General features: G+C 39.7%; 1 protein-coding gene across 9 annotated transcripts in view; it reads left to right on the forward strand.

Moving 5' to 3' along the window:
- Positions 1-15,597, forward strand: part of L3MBTL3 (L3MBTL histone methyl-lysine binding protein 3) — an 83,977-nt gene that overhangs the window by 35,187 nt on the left and 33,193 nt on the right. For all 9 annotated transcript variants that reach the window (XM_075748060.1, XM_075748059.1, XM_075748066.1 and 6 more), the window contains 3 exons: positions 5,557-5,648; positions 6,203-6,354; positions 14,738-14,814. In XM_075748060.1, coding sequence (XP_075604175.1) covers positions 5,557-5,648; positions 6,203-6,354; positions 14,738-14,814 — 321 coding nt within the window. The remainder of the gene's footprint in view (positions 1-5,556; positions 5,649-6,202; positions 6,355-14,737; positions 14,815-15,597) is intronic.

Raw genomic sequence — 15,597 nt, forward strand, 5'->3', positions numbered from 1 at the left:
ATTAAACTTTTTTAACTCTTGCTAAAGTCTTGAGGTTGAAATCCTACCGTTTTTATTCAGTGGAAATTCAGAGAAGACAAGAAAACAAAATGAACTGTAAGAGTAATTTATAAGGCATTAGTAAAGAAAGTTAAGCAACAGACCTAGACTCCAAATAAATGCTTATTGCAAGTAAAATGGCAGCACACTGGTGACATGTAGGCTTAAACTGAGGTCTCACAGGCAGTGAGAATCCTTTAGTGGAAGTTCTTAGGACATTTTCATTACTAGATAAGCAATCACCATTATTGTACATGTGTTGGTACAGACTAATAAAGATTCTGCTCTCGCCACAAAAAGTAAGCTTGAAATAGAGGCAAAAGAGGAATGAACAGATAAGGAGGGAGAAAAAAGGGTAAGATTACGAGCCTGAAAGCATTAATTTGTGCATAGCTTATGTAAATGGTATACACGTGTTGAAATACGTGTGATTTGCTTGCTTAGTTATTCTATTTCAGATTATGTAACTTGTTTATTTTGGCAGGTGGAGGGCATCTGCACTGAACTGTACCAAAAAAGGGATAAATGGGCTCCCTTTTGGGGTAGGAAGGGAGTGTGTGGGGATGAAGGGAGCAAGTCCTGAAGACAGGAGAGTAAGAAACAAATGAATGTGATATTTGGACATACGCAGTGAGGGTAGGATAATGTGGTTTCGAAAGGCTGCAAAATGATGAGTGTACAGAGTCAAGAGGCTGGATTATGGAGAATTAAAAAACTGTGGATGTCACTGCTGGGGTGTGGAAGATGGGAGTAAAGCCACTGAAAGTGAACAGGCAGAGGGCCTGCCAGTGTGGGAGAGGGTGACATTTCTACGACTGAGCCTTGGAGGAGTACGAAGGGGGATGTGCTGCTCTTCTGAGTGCTCTGTGAGCTCCGCTCTGGCTACAGGCAGGAGTGCTCTGTGCTGCCGCTCCAGTACAGGAGTTTCCATCGGGCATAGCTCTGCATAACTGGCTGTGCAGAAATAGCAATTTATTGAATGAAAATCAGAATTTCTCAGAAGGTTGGCCTCCACTGAAGTAGTAAGTTACATGTAGCAAATGAGTAGTCCCCAGTTATAGAGTTATTGATGTTATTATAGCATGCTTAGTAAGTTTTATATCTGTGATGAAGGTTTGCCATCTTTTCCATCTTAAATGCCTGGTTTGGAAAGCTGAAGCTTTTGTTAACAATGAAATATTGCTGCTGGAGGAAAGTTACTGTCTGTGTCTCAGCCACTTTCATGAAAAGTTCCTTCAGTTTCTCTTCTAGTTTTAAGTTGGTGGGAATATTGTCCTTTTGTGTTTATTTTTTTCACCATACTGAAGCAGTGGAAAGGTCTTTAACTTAACACAGTCATGGAGCCTATCAGAGGTGTTGGGGGAGACAAGTTAGGAGGATATAGGATGGTAATTCTCAGGGTTCTGGTTGTCATCCTGCACAGCTATGTACTCCTGTCATCCCCAAGACATATTCCTGATTTTGAATAGCAAGGCTGTTCTCTCGTATTTTTATCCAAGACCTGGAAAGTGCTCTGCCCTTTGCATGGGTTGGCTCTGGCACTTCACTTCAGTGGTAAACCATTTCATCATTGATGAGGATTGGTTTGATTGCTGAAACCTGCCCTTATACTTGTGGGACTTCTTCCGTTGTCCCAATACAAGCCTAGCTTGTACATGGGATGGAAAAGGAAAGAACAAGCAGTGTGGTAGAATCATGCATTGAAAGGAGGCTGAGAGTAGCCAGCCGTTCATCAGTTAAACATATTTTTTCTATTTTTTCAGCAGGAGGGCTTTCACTACCTATGTTTTATTGATATTTGTGGAGTTCTGTTATTCCAAGGGGAGGGAGAAGATGCCAGTCTTAGGTTGTTGAGGCTTTTTGTGTGTTTTTATTGGTTTGGACAGATCGCTTATGCTTTGCTGTGGTATGACATTTTAATAATGATTTCTTTTTAGTGCCCATTGCAAATCATATGGACGCTAAAGCTGATACTAGTAATGACATAGGGCACAGCACCTTATATAAAATACCGCCTCACAGAAGAGCTCAAAGGTTTGCATTAGTAGCCTTTTTTTTTCCAGATACAATGCAAACTTACTACCTTTATGGTGTAAGTAAACTATTTGGAACGTGGTGGCCTGAGAAAGGAGCCGTCTTTCTCAGACACTCCTGCCATATTTCTGTGTAGTGCAGCCACAGTTAATTGTTCCTGCAAGCTTGGTCAGAAGTGTCCTGCTTCACAGGAGGGGGGTTGTAAGGAGGGTATGCTCCAGGAGGATTTGGGGGCCTGGTAAGTGACTCCTTGTTTTCTGAGAGGGTTGAAAGAGGGTAACTTTCCAAACAGACTTAAGTCCATCTTTCCTTGTTAGGTCTGGAGGCTCTGGAGGGATGGCAAGCTATTTATTATGATGGGAGGGAACTGTGGGGGGTGTGAGGGACATGAGAAAGGACGAATATTGTTGTAGAAGTTTTCTGATGTATTTCTATCCTTGTTTATTAAAATGGAAGGGGCACTGGGCAGGACAGGCCTTGCAGCGGGGTGTCTCCCATCCCCATGGCAGCCAAGGCAACAGACAGCTGCCGCTGGGCTTCCAGTAGACACAGGGGCACGGAGCTGCAAAACAGAATTGGGCTTCCTGGGAAGAAAACAGATGTTGTTTCAGGACGCTATTCGTTCTGTGTGCATAGGAGGTCACTTTTCTGCCTCACAGAAGTGTGAAACCTTCAGAGAAGGGGTGTATGTTTGTGTGTTCCCAGAACTATCATGGGCTCCGCCATGGTAATACTGCTGGGCTTTTGCCTGGATCGAGCCAAGAATCATTTGGATGGAAGTTTGTGCAGTAGAGGCTGCCTGGTCTTTTGAATCCACTTCAGAGGAGTTGCTCTGCAGTCAGCAGAGCAGGGAAGAGCCTTGAAAACTGTCTGTCACTGAAGGTCCCAAAGTAAAAATTGTATTGACTGTTCTGTATCTACAGTGACTAAATCAAATTTACCTTTGGTCCTTTTTTGAGAGATGAGGTAGGAGATAGAGATCTTCCTTTTTCAGAGATGAGGTAGGAGATAGAGATCTTCCTTTCTCTCTTGGTGACAGGAAGACCCATGCTGTCTAGAAACTGGTTCACAGTCTACTGAAACCAATTTTTTCCCCATGGACTTTGTCCCACTACCAGTACCTGATCCCATCACATATGCAGTAGGTGGGAGTTTTCTGTTGTCTACTGTGAGCTTTGAGTTAGGTTTGAATATCCTCTAGAATTACAAAGGGAAAATTAAAAGCCTCAGTACCGCATTCCTTTAAAAATGGTTGCAACTGGTCTACAGCTATAGTGTATCAAGACAAGGGGCAACTGGAGTGTAAAGAAAAGTATCATTTGGACTTGGAGGTTAATTTATGTTAGCTGGTTCTTAAAATGAAAACTGAGAAAGGCAGATATGGAGATGGTGAAGTTAAAGGATTCTTTAGTTCTGGTTCCTTGGAAAATACCAGATTCTCAGGAGGTCAGACAGAGCTGTTATATGTGGCATATTTGAGTAACACTCCAGATAGTCAAGAGGTGACATGTTTCAGTAGTTAAAGCAAATGCTGAATTTGGTGGTGGTTTTAGTCTTGTTTTACTGTATTCTAATGCATGAACTAAAATAAATGTTCCTATAACTATTATTTAACAAGCGAATAAAGGAAAAAAGACTATTTGCTTACAGCTCTTAGCATTGTTTTATAGATTAGAAGTACAAACAGTTTCTTCTGAATTATTTTATGCAGTTCAGTATATTATGAATTATTTTGTTTTTTCTCTGAGAAACTAGGAGGCAAACTATCAACAGAAATTCTTTCCAAGAAAAGGTTTCTTGGAAAGATTTCTTTCCAAGTGCTCTATGCATAGAATAAAAAATGCAGAAAGTCCATGCAGCGGACAGTTCACACTGTAAATGCATAAGGGGTCTTGGGGTATTGATGGTGTAAGCAACTGTTTTGATATAGGGAGTTTATTTTAAAGCTAGTAGTGGTCATGCTGTGTTGGTTATAACCTGAGGACTTAGTAGGGGTAGTCTGGAGGAGGGAATTTATTTTATTAGAGTGACTGGCATAGTGAGAAGAGCTTTCGGGCCTGTGGGCCCTTTGCTGTTTCTGAAGTAGAAGCAACAGGCTGAAAAGCAGCTGGAGAGCACTTACCCCAAGCTTGTTGGTTGTGTTGGCATCAGTCAGATCACCAAAGGGAAGTTAGTTGATACCTGGGAGGCAGAGAGGTGGTAAGGTGCGGTTTTCTTGGGTACAGAGAGAGAGGACTTGTAGCCTGTGCCGCTTGGAGAGATTTGTTTGGAGGGAGGGAGACTGTAGTATAAAATTGGTATCTTACTGAGACTGATTTTTCGATACCTTGTAGAATTACAAATTTCAGTTTCTAGGCTGCCCCTGGATGTTGTCCCCCTTGAGGACCTTCAGGTCCCTTGGAGGTCAGAGATGAGGGATAGCGCAGTGATTTTGTAAGAAATGCTCGCCAGCTGTCCTGGTTTTCGACTGGGATGGATAGAGTTAATTTTCGCAAGAAGCTGGAAGCGGACACAGCCAGGATAGCTGCCCCAAACTAGCCAAAGGGATATTCCATACCATGCGATGTCATGCTCAGTATATAAGGGCAGGAGCTGGCCGGGGAGGGGGGATCGCTGCTTGGGGACAGGCTGGACATTGGGTTCTGGGCAATGAGCAAATTGCATTGTGTATCATCTGCTTTCTATATTCTTTAATTAGTATTGTTGTTATTTTCCTCTTCCTTTGCTGTCCCAGTAAGTTGTTCTTATCCCAACCCACAAGTTTTAACCTTTTTCTTCTGATTCTCCTCCCCATCCCACTTAAACGGGGAGAAGTGAGTGAGCGGCTACATGGTGCTCAGCTGCCGGCTGGGGCTAAACCACGACACCAGCTTGTTTTGAAGGTGAAATTGAAATGCAGCTGAAATCTCTTGAGTTTTGCCTAGTGCTTTATTTATATGACTATTCTTCCTCCCACATGAAGATTAGGAACAGTTCAAATGCCAGTCCTAGCCAACTATAAGAACCTAATAATGTGCAGCTCAAGAAAGCAGAGTATTTTGCTCAGTTAGTGTAAAGAAAGCTTGACATTTTGGTAAGGAAGCTCAGCCAGCCCTAAATAAAGAACATGATTCCTCTTTGTAATATCAGATGCCCAAATAAAAATAGAAAAGCTTCATCAACTTTCTTTTGAACTCTATAAGCTCCTCTAAAGTGTGTCCTGCTAAAATTTCTGATAATCCAAACTAGTACTTCCTCAGAGACTCATTTTGGTTGTACTGAGGTAGAATTAACAAGTAGTTTTAAAGTAAATTTTCCCAGTGTAGTTTATATAAAATTAGAATAAATAGTTAACAGTGCATAGGCTTTTCAGTTTTGAAATTGTAGGAAACAGTTCAGAACTAGATAGAAAAAATAATTTCATCAGTTATGATCAGATCACCTGCATGCACCTTTTGTCTCATGCCTATCATTTCTTGCCCTTCTTTTCTGACCCTCATTTAGGATATAAAGAAGAAGAATTCAGCTGGCCCTCATACCTAAAGGCGTGCAAGGCTCAAGCTGCTCCTAAATCACTGTTTGAAAACCAGAATGCAGTAAGCACTCACTTGTTACTAATGGTGTGGAAAGCTGCTAGTATGCTTGTGTGTGTGGTAGAGAGTCACAGCACATTTCAGCAATGACAGACTTGAGACCTGAAATTTAAGATAAAAATATTTACAAGAAACTCAACAACAATCTCCACTTCAGTTCACCTCTCTGCAATTCTGATCCATTAATTTTTTTACTAATCTGTTTAAACATCTGATCTGACACATTCAGAAATAGTGTATTAAATGAAAATTAAGACTTAGTAGTACTGTGTCTCACACCATAATTTTGTGGAACAAGCACAGTCTTTCAGAGAGAGAGTATCTAAGAGTTAAAACCAACACATTTAATTTAGCAGCAAGTTCAGTGTTTTTTTATTTCATAAACCACAAGTCTCTGTGTCTGAGCATCTTTCATGTCAACTAATTAGGCTGCTGCCACTCCGTTGGGTCAGCTAATTGGGAAACTTAAAAATGACATGAATATATTGATTGTGGACACTGGGGAAATTTCTGGATTTATAGTATTTATCTTCAATTAAATGTCTGTCTTTATTTAGACCGTGATTCCATCGGGATTTCGAGTGGGGATGAAGCTGGAAGCCGTAGACAAGAAGAACCCGACTTTCATTTGTGTTGCTACGGTAACAGACATGGTGGACAATCGTTTTCTGGTTCATTTTGACAACTGGGATGAGAGTTACGACTACTGGTATGATGTTTTTGTTTTGTATCCTAGTGAGACGTATCAGAAATGTGTTAGCTTTAAGCAGCATTTTCTGTGATACTTTCCAGACTGTCGATACAGTTACCATACCAACTTTAGCTAGATATGTAATTGTGGCCACCAAAGTGTGTCTCAGTGGCAGACTGGAGGAATCAAAGTTTACACACCAGGTTAAACATAAAAAATCTCCGGAGATTGTGCTAAATGAGTGTCCCCATGTGGATTAATTTCTCATTTCAATTACATACTACGGCTGAGGTTGATATCTTTAGTGAATAATATGCACCATGATAATGTGACTGATTGTACTTGGAATTAGGTTTACATATATCTGTAAATTGAAGGAAAGGCTGCATTTTCTTATAAGGTTCTTGAACCACTCTGTTGTTCAGACCAAACCAAACCAAATCTTCTGTAAGGCATCAGGATAATGGCAAAACCTGGTTTTAGCGTTTGGTGTTCTACCTTCCTCTGAAATTGAGATCTTGACATCCTGACCTGTGCTAGAGATGACCCTTTGGCATATTGTATGGTGGAGGAGCTTTGTGTATCTATATCAAAAGTCAGTGGATGGAGCAGGGCGTACTACAAACGTAAAGATCCTGAAGGAAATTCAGGCTTTGGCTGTCACAGGGCAGGTTTGTATTTGCAGTTGCATCTTCATTTGGCAGGTCGTTTAGAGCAAAGTCATATATGTTACATTCTTTGAAGAGTAAGTTACTGCAGAACAGGTAGAGCATTGTAAGCCTTCGTCTTGGGTTTGGCAGTGGCAATGTAATTGTATAGCTTGGCCTGTAAAAACAACGGAAGAAGTTTTCTTCATCTGTTTTTAATGATTGCTTAGGCACTACGTCAATGAGAATGATGTGAAACTATTATGTAAGTTCAAAACTTTGTGAGTCCATCTCTTGAAATAATAATTGTATGGGCTACATGACAAATAAGCTGTAGGAGAATTAAATTACTGAACCACCGGTGAACAGGTGTTTCAGTGAAGTCAGGAACCGAGTATCAAGATAATAGGATATATGAGTCAAAGAGCAGAAACATTAATGATTGTTTCCATGAAGAAGTACCACAGAACATACATTTCCTCTGCAAAGCAGGAGGAAACGGGGGACTGGGAAAAAGTATTCTGAATTTCCTGATGTTTAAATGCTCACTAATAACAGTTACGCCATTAATTAATAATGAAGACAGCAGTTAGGCAAGGCTTTTAGTGCAAACACAATTTGTTCTTTTGGTGAAATTGTAAAATACCGTTCTGGAAGGAGCGAGAAGATGCTGCCAGAAATAATGTGCATGGAAATTAAATCCTGAGAGGCAGGGCCTACCTCTCTGCATTGCTGTGACTGAGAATGGGAGAGACTAGAGGAGGAAGAATAGAAAATGGGAGAAAAGAAGAGCAAATAAAAATAACAGTGGAATGTCCAACCAAAAAAGAGCCTGAAAATGCATCAGATTATATTTTTAATTTTAGACACCAGGTTTGTAGGGGCCTTAAAATATCTTAGGTGCATTAGTTTCACATATGCCAACTGGTGTTTGTAACTAAAAATGAAAAGTTCTGTTGGGATTACCCAGAGTGGAGCCTCATAGTTTCCCTGCGCCTGGTATAAGTTTCAATCTCAGAATTATAGTGAAGGAGAAATTATATATTTAGTGTATGTAGCTGATTATTACAAACAAGTACCTTTTTTTTTCTGTATACCTTTTGTGATTTAGTTAGTTTGGGTATATTGAACTTTTTCATTGAATATAAAAAGTCTTTCATCTTCTTGGATAACTAAAAGACAGTTGATTGATTTTACTGGACTTCAGGCAACAGAAATCTATTTCCTTCACCTAAGCTTTTTAAGGCTTCAAGCTTTCAGCCTGAAGGTACTCTTCCTGACTTTTTTCTGAGCATTACAAAATACGTTAATGGTTGAAAATAAGAACCCTAGCTAGAATTAGTCATTACTACAGCTCTTTAATGCGTGGTGGTGATACTTTCAGTGTATTATAAAGCCCATTAGCTTGTCCTTTGGCAGTGGCTTTTAGAGGGAAGTGAAGAAAATTGACAAATTTAAGATGTTCCTCAGGAAGGAGAATTTTGACCTATATGACACAAGCCATCAGGTCCTTCCATCTGTCCCATATTTTTTGATGAAACAAGTAATACTTATTTGAGAGCCAAGATGTTCCCTCTGAGTGTAATTTCCAAATTTTCTTGTGGTTTTCTGAATCTGGAAATAGAATTTGGGAATCTTTGGGTATGTTTGAACTATGAATTAACTACGCTGGCTTTCAGTTCTCCATTCTCTTGCACCTGTTCTGCTTACACACAGATTTATGTCACCTCAGCTTCCTAATTTCTTTGTGACCAAACCCAAACACGGCCAGAGCTTGCGCAGGAGGTGGAGCTGTGGTAGCTTGTTGCCGCTTGCCCACAGGAGAGATGGAGCGATGGCCATGCTGGACATGCTGCAGCCCAACCTCGCTGGGTCGGAGGGCTCTGGCTGCCCTCCTCCTTGGCTTGGTCTGAACTTCCCCTGCAGAGAAGGTGCTACAGTCAGCTTTTCGAATCAGCTTACCAGAGTGTGAGAAAATGTGCTGTCCCGTGCTTCACTCACCGTTCTGTTCCTGTCCGTCTTGCATAGAAAAAACGATATCTAAAGTGCCTCGTGAAGACAAATCAGCTTTTGATTTTCTGAACCATTTTCTGATCTGTACGAGTTTTGGAACAGACTGGATTTTGGTGTGAGACTAAGAGGCCGGTTCTGCTCTCCACCAGCATCTGCTATTTTGCTAAACAGCCAAGTCCTTAAAAGTTGTGCTCTGCTTGTTTCGTTTTTGAGATAATTAACTTTGCTCCACTCTCTCTTTGAAAGGAACAGTCTTTTTGAAGGGGTTGTGTTATGTGAAAAAGAAGATAAAACAATCTTAAAGAACCATGAGTCACAGTGCATGCTTTCAACTATTTAAATGGATAATAGACCATTATCTGACCCTAAAGCTCTAAAATTTCATGCAAATTACCATGCAGCAGCTGTCTTACCAGATTTTCAATAGAAAATACAGTAATGTGGCTTGCTGTACCACCTCTGGACACATACCATAGCCTCACATTTTGGGAAGTCCTGACCTAAAATAATACCAGCAATGATGAAGTATTCTCACTTATGCACTAGATGGGGCTGCAGGATGGTTTCTATGTTTTTCTTTCTTTTTTTTTTTCTTCTTTTTTTAATGCACGGTTAGGTGAATGACATCTCACAATCAAGAAGTTGTATAAGTAGCATTCTTGATGGCATATTATTATTTGTGGGTATAATGCATGTGCGTATGAGAGATTTTTGATAAGATTTTCATTACAGATTGTATCTATATTTAATAAAGTGAAAATCGAAATACCAACAGGTTTGTTTTCACAAAAGGGAAAATAAGAAATTATTTCAAAACAGAAAATGAGCATTACACATACAGTTTATTTTAAAGAAAATGCCAATTACTAAATGAAAACTGTCTGCATCTTCAGGTGGAGACCCATTTGGGAAAATATTTTTCTAAAATAATTGAATATTCATTTTTTTAACAGCAAGCATTATCATCCATCTCTCTTGATCTGAATTTAATGAGCTGTATGTATGAAACAGATTTCTGGGAAAAACTAACAGGGCAGCTGAAAGCGACTGAAAGAAAAATACTACATCGTCTTCCATGTCTGAGTCTCCCGTTGTGACGTGCTCTCCTGCCATGATTTAAGGCTTGTTGAACTGCACACATGTTCCTTTCACGCAGAGTGGTGCATGCTCCAGGGGCTCACGTTGTCAGCTGCCCTCAACTTTCCTTATTGCAGAACTTCTTCCTGGCCTTTTACATCATGTAGCTCTTCCCTGCTTTGACTTCCTTTCTAAGATGTAGTTAAGCTACACATAACTCAGGGAACTGCAGCTTGTTCTGAGCCTTCTCTGCGTGGCTCTCTTAGGGGTTCAGCTGGTGCATTCTGCTGGGTTTGGCTCCACTTCAGCTTCTTGGATTAGCTTCAGTTTCCAGTATGGACAATAGATGTCTTTTTCTGTCTGCATGTTTTCATGCTACAGAAAGAATGGATCGCAAGTGGCATGAACTATATGAACATTATAATCTTGCTTTGTTAGTTGAGTGTGCATGTGTCACCACTCCACTGCCTGGTGGAAGGTGGCTTTGCTTTGCTGTGATCCAGGCGTAGGTAGGTTTGGAGGTGCAAAATTCTTCAGCTCCTGCTAGTGGCGGTAACCTTTTTTGGCCTAGCAAGCATCCTCACAGTTCATGGATCATCATCTTTTATGAAGCGTGTGAGCTGGGTGATCTGTTTTGGAACACAAAAAAAAAAAGCTGTGGGACACAGCAAATTGATTGTGAGAGTTCAGAGTAGCCTTTAGCATTCCAGCTGACAGTTCTTGAACTTAGTCTGATAGACTGTTGTTGTTCTTCCAAACTGGATAATATGTCCATTAAATAACACACATTAAAGCATAAAATTGTGTGTGATATTTACCGATCTCTACTTTTTATTGTTAAATGGACTGTTAGAAGCTAAAAGGCTGTGTGAAATCAGTAGGTGAAGATGGACCATATGACCTGGTTTTGCTGGAACAGGGATATTTTTTATTCCTGAGGTCACAGACGTTACTTATAGGCTCATCTATAATGACTGGGTTTTTCTTTTAAAGCAAATCAAAATGTTGTGGATGTTTTGTAGTGCTATTTTGCAGTGCTGTGGTATTGTGTAGCACTCATTGCTACGTCTTCCGTGTTTGCTCCCATTGCTGTAATGTCAGAGCATCTTCCAGGAGTGCATCTTTCATTGTGACATACCTTGGTCACTTGCTTCTTCTTGAATCTTCAAGGCAAAAAATGTGTGCAGTGGCATTTACTTTTCAGATTTTTATATTCAAATGTACATTCAAAGTAGGCTTGAGAAAGCAAAACAGAACAAATGCATTTAGAAGGTTTGTCCTGGTAAGCGCTTTTACATGTCTACCTCATTATTTTAAGTATAGTGCTGATAATACCATAGTGACGCACGAGCATGGCTCTTGTTCCCAAATTTAACTCAGGAAACTTTTGAAAATAACTTGTGGACTTTACTGCAAAACATTTCAGAAGTAGGAGGATACGTCCTTCCAGTGCAGGAAGATACCTCATCCGTGTAAAATTCTTCCAAGTGGAAGTCTAACTTGAGAGGGATAGGAGAGAGAAGTGCTGCCCCCCTTGCTCCTTGGCTTCTCTTCACCATTACTGTAAAGAGAAGGGAACAGGACAGAGGGGGCATGAAGCACCTTTTCTCTGAGTCGTTTGGGGCAAAGCATTTCTAGGAATCAGATGCTGAGTTTTAATAGTGCAAAATTATCACAAAAGTCCTTTTGCTTCCTTTTATTAATGTCAACTTCAGTGATTTAGAGAGTACCTGGTGTGATTCTATAAATACTAACTACACACAGTATAGCTTTCTATACTGTAGTAGGACAAAAGGTTGGTATTCTTCAAGTGAGTCGAATCCTTGGCTATTGTCAGAGCCATTACAGAGTCTATCAAATGTAGGTGTATCTGCTAGAAATTGATCTGTTTGGCATCATGACAAATAAATACTAGCAGAGCTGTTTCATACATAAAGCCACAAGATAATTGCAGTAGGTTGGCCAATATTTTTCATCATTAGTGCTTGACTCTTTTTAAGTAGAAGGCTAGAGGAGTGCTTGTTGTGAGACAATGCTTCTGAAGCATCCAACCTGCATTTCCGTTGTTGAAATACATCCATACTGAGTTTTTGACATCATGTGAAATTACTTTTCAGATTTAAAAAAAAATTAGTGTTATTCTGTGTATTCCAAATATGATGTGCTCCTTCATTTTTCTTTTATGCAGCACAGGTTCAAAACTGCAATGTGGCAGTAGCCCAGGGTTCAGTCTACCGTCTTTTCTGTGCTGTGTTTCCTTTTGCAAGCCTTAAAACATGTTTGTGGTCAAGATCTGCAGACCTAGCATTTTGATCTGAGCCTTAAGACTTTAGGGTGCCTTCTCATTTACCTTCAACTTCTTTTTCTGTCATGCACAGTTCATTGCACCCTCTGAAGTATTACAAATTATCAATATGTGATATTTAAAAAAAAATATAAACTAGTACTGCTAATTAAGGGAAATTAATTAATATAACTTCCAGCATGCTAATACTTTCTGAATAGATACAGATAATGATAATTTTATAACAATCAGGGAGAGCAGACTCACTGTTCAGGTATTTTATATTAGTAACTCTTGGGTTGAGGGGAAAGGGGAAGAGTACATGTTACCCTCCAGCCTGATGGTTGAGGCATTGACTTCAGAGAGGGATTAAATAGGAACTGGATCACAAAGAGTATTTCAGCATTTTATGCAATGATTATTGTACGTGAAGTGTATGTCTTTATGCATGGATGCTCTCTGCTTGTCTTCTTTTCTCATTAAATATTTGAGAAGTGTTGGAAAAGGAGCATTCCTTCAGCAGGAGGGAGAGATGGTGTTTCGACTGCTGCTTGGCTACTTCAGCTTGGTTTCTTGATCCCTCCCTGGGGAACGAAGACCTTAGCTACTTCAGCTGACTCAGGCTGCAGCGTGTTGGCCTCGGTGGGTCCTTGGAGCGAGTGAGGCACTGGGCTCGTGGCCACTAGAGAGATGGAAGCGCTGATGGGATTCTCCAGAAGAGAGAGGGCCCATAGCTGGGAATATTTAATGTCAGCTACTGAAGTACCTTTAAGGGTTAGGAAACAGTGAGAGAGAGATAGTTCACTGTAATACTGAATTTATCTAACTAAAAAACAAATTAGGTGGGACAGGCTCCTAAGAGAAATGAGGTCCCTAAGGACGGATCTGTGTGGGAATTACATGGTTATATTTGAGTTTCCAGCTAAATAGAGGAAAACAGTATGTGTGAACTGTATGTTCACACAGCATACTGCAGTGCCGTGCAGAATAATGCTGGATTTTTTGTGTCAGCATGATGTTCCTTAGTCACCCTGACTACATAAGTACTATCTACTTCTTTAAAAAAGCACTATTAATTGTTCAGCCAACTCAAAACCAATCATTAAGTATCGATGCAGACATAGGGATGGTGCATGTTTCACAGCAGAGTCTGATGGCTTTTTACTTTTCCTGTAGATCAGTCTTACTTTTTGCCTTCCCTAATAATAGTGAGTAATAATATAATAATTACAGTATATACATTATATATTATATAAACCATATGTTATATTGTACATGAAATATACATGATATATTGTTATGAAATAATATAACAATATGTAACAAAATTATGTAGTTCTATAATAATATAACAATGCTGCATGTTTAAACAGTTTTTTTCTCACCTGCTTTGGTGTCAATTACATTTTTGCAATGCATGTCATGTTTTTTGGTATTGCTAACAGAACTTGATAGCCAGCACCCACTGCCACTTTCTTCTAAGCACAACGTAACTGAACCAGTGAGCACAGTGAGAGTGATCTCTCCTTGCTTCAGAGCGATGCCAGCACATGTCAAGTGTAACTCACCCTGCCCCAGTTAGTCTCCTGTGGTTCTTGTGGCGTGCCACAGGCAACAGCATTCGTACAAAATTTGATGCACATGACAGAAAATATGGGAAGTTGTTAGTCACTTGAGTCAGAGAGTTTGATCAACTTTTTTAGAGCAATTTGCAGTCTTGGGTCACTGAGTAGTTCTGGATTCTTTCAGGCAGCTTGGGCCTAAAATGCTGTTTTACTTCTTTTTGCTGATGATTTTTCCTCAGATTACTTCGCTTATGTGCTGCTGGGTTATAATAACGTGTTTATAGCTCCATTCAAACCACTCAGAATCTGGTTTTTAATTTTTACTCATTATTGACAGTGCATTACAGTTTTGCATGATTTTCTAATCTGTCTCCAGGTGCAACCTGGATCATTAATCAAGGTCTTTAAGCTTTTTGGTTTAAAGTTCCAATCTTGGCATTGCAAAGCCCCATCTTTGATGGGTTTACTGCGTTCTTGCAACCAGCCAACATGTTTCTACCAAGAGTCTCTATGCATGAATTTTTCAGGTACAGCATTGTAGCTTCTCAATGGAGATCTACCACTGACTTGAAGGTCTTGATTTTTTGATCTTCCAGTGAAATAGTAAATAAAGTCTTATGCTGCTTTTGGTGGTTACAAGTCTGTGTTAGATGTGTTCATATTTTCAGGTTATGTTTGCAGTTTAAGTGTAAGTTGAAGGTGTCATAGGTTATTCAGAATTTGTTAAATCTTTTTTTGTATGTCTTGTTTTCTAAGCATAATAGAATGTCTGAAGAACTGCATCGTCAATCCCCTGTTTTCTCCCCCTCCTCCAGGTGTGAGGCAGCTAGCCCACATATTCATCCTGTTGGATGGTGTAAAGAACATAAAAGAACTCTCATCACCCCACCAGGTTTGTGTCTTATTACACATCTGAAAGATTTAAGGTTATAGTCAGCTAGCACCATTAAAGCTTATACCATAAGCTTATTGTTACCTCTCCTGAATTTTTCTTTCTGTAATTAAGAATTGGTATTTGGGGAATTCTAAATTTTCTTAGAGGACATAATATATTGAAAGTAGAAATATAGTAGACATTAGGTGTTAAGTATGCACATATATGCTGCTCTAGTAAGGAGACATCTATCCATGAAAGGTGCCCCTTGGAATCTGAACAAGTTTGTATTTTTGATGGAATGTATTCACTTAGAAGACTCACATTGTGAAAATGCTGATAAAGCAGATTCCAGGTGTGTGAGATTGTTACATAAGAAGAGCGTTTTCATGTGAACTACATCTGCAAGATAATGGGCTGATAAGCAGAGTGCCTTATGTGATCAAGGAATCTAACTTATAGGGCTCTTTGGAAGGGAAGAAAGCACAATGAGAGAGACAATACAGAAAAATGAAAGTGTATTCATCATTAGTATGAAATATAAGACCGCTACGGTTTTTCAAGACTGTTGTGTATGGCTGGATGATCTAAATGCCCTGTTGCAGAAACTGCAGTCTGTGATCTGAGAACATGGAAAATTTTAATTGGTTAAAACCAACTTTGACAGAAGTTCTAATAGCCAGCAATCTTGAAAAGTCGTAACCAATCTGTCTGTCAGGAGGTTAATTACAGCCTATTATTCAGTGAAATCCCCTTTAAAACATATCAGAATTGCTTTCGTTCTGTTCTAGATTATGAATC

Source organism: Balearica regulorum, chromosome 3 (assembly GCF_011004875.1).
Source record: "Balearica regulorum gibbericeps isolate bBalReg1 chromosome 3, bBalReg1.pri, whole genome shotgun sequence".
Classification (NCBI taxonomy): domain Eukaryota; kingdom Metazoa; phylum Chordata; class Aves; order Gruiformes; family Gruidae; genus Balearica; species Balearica regulorum.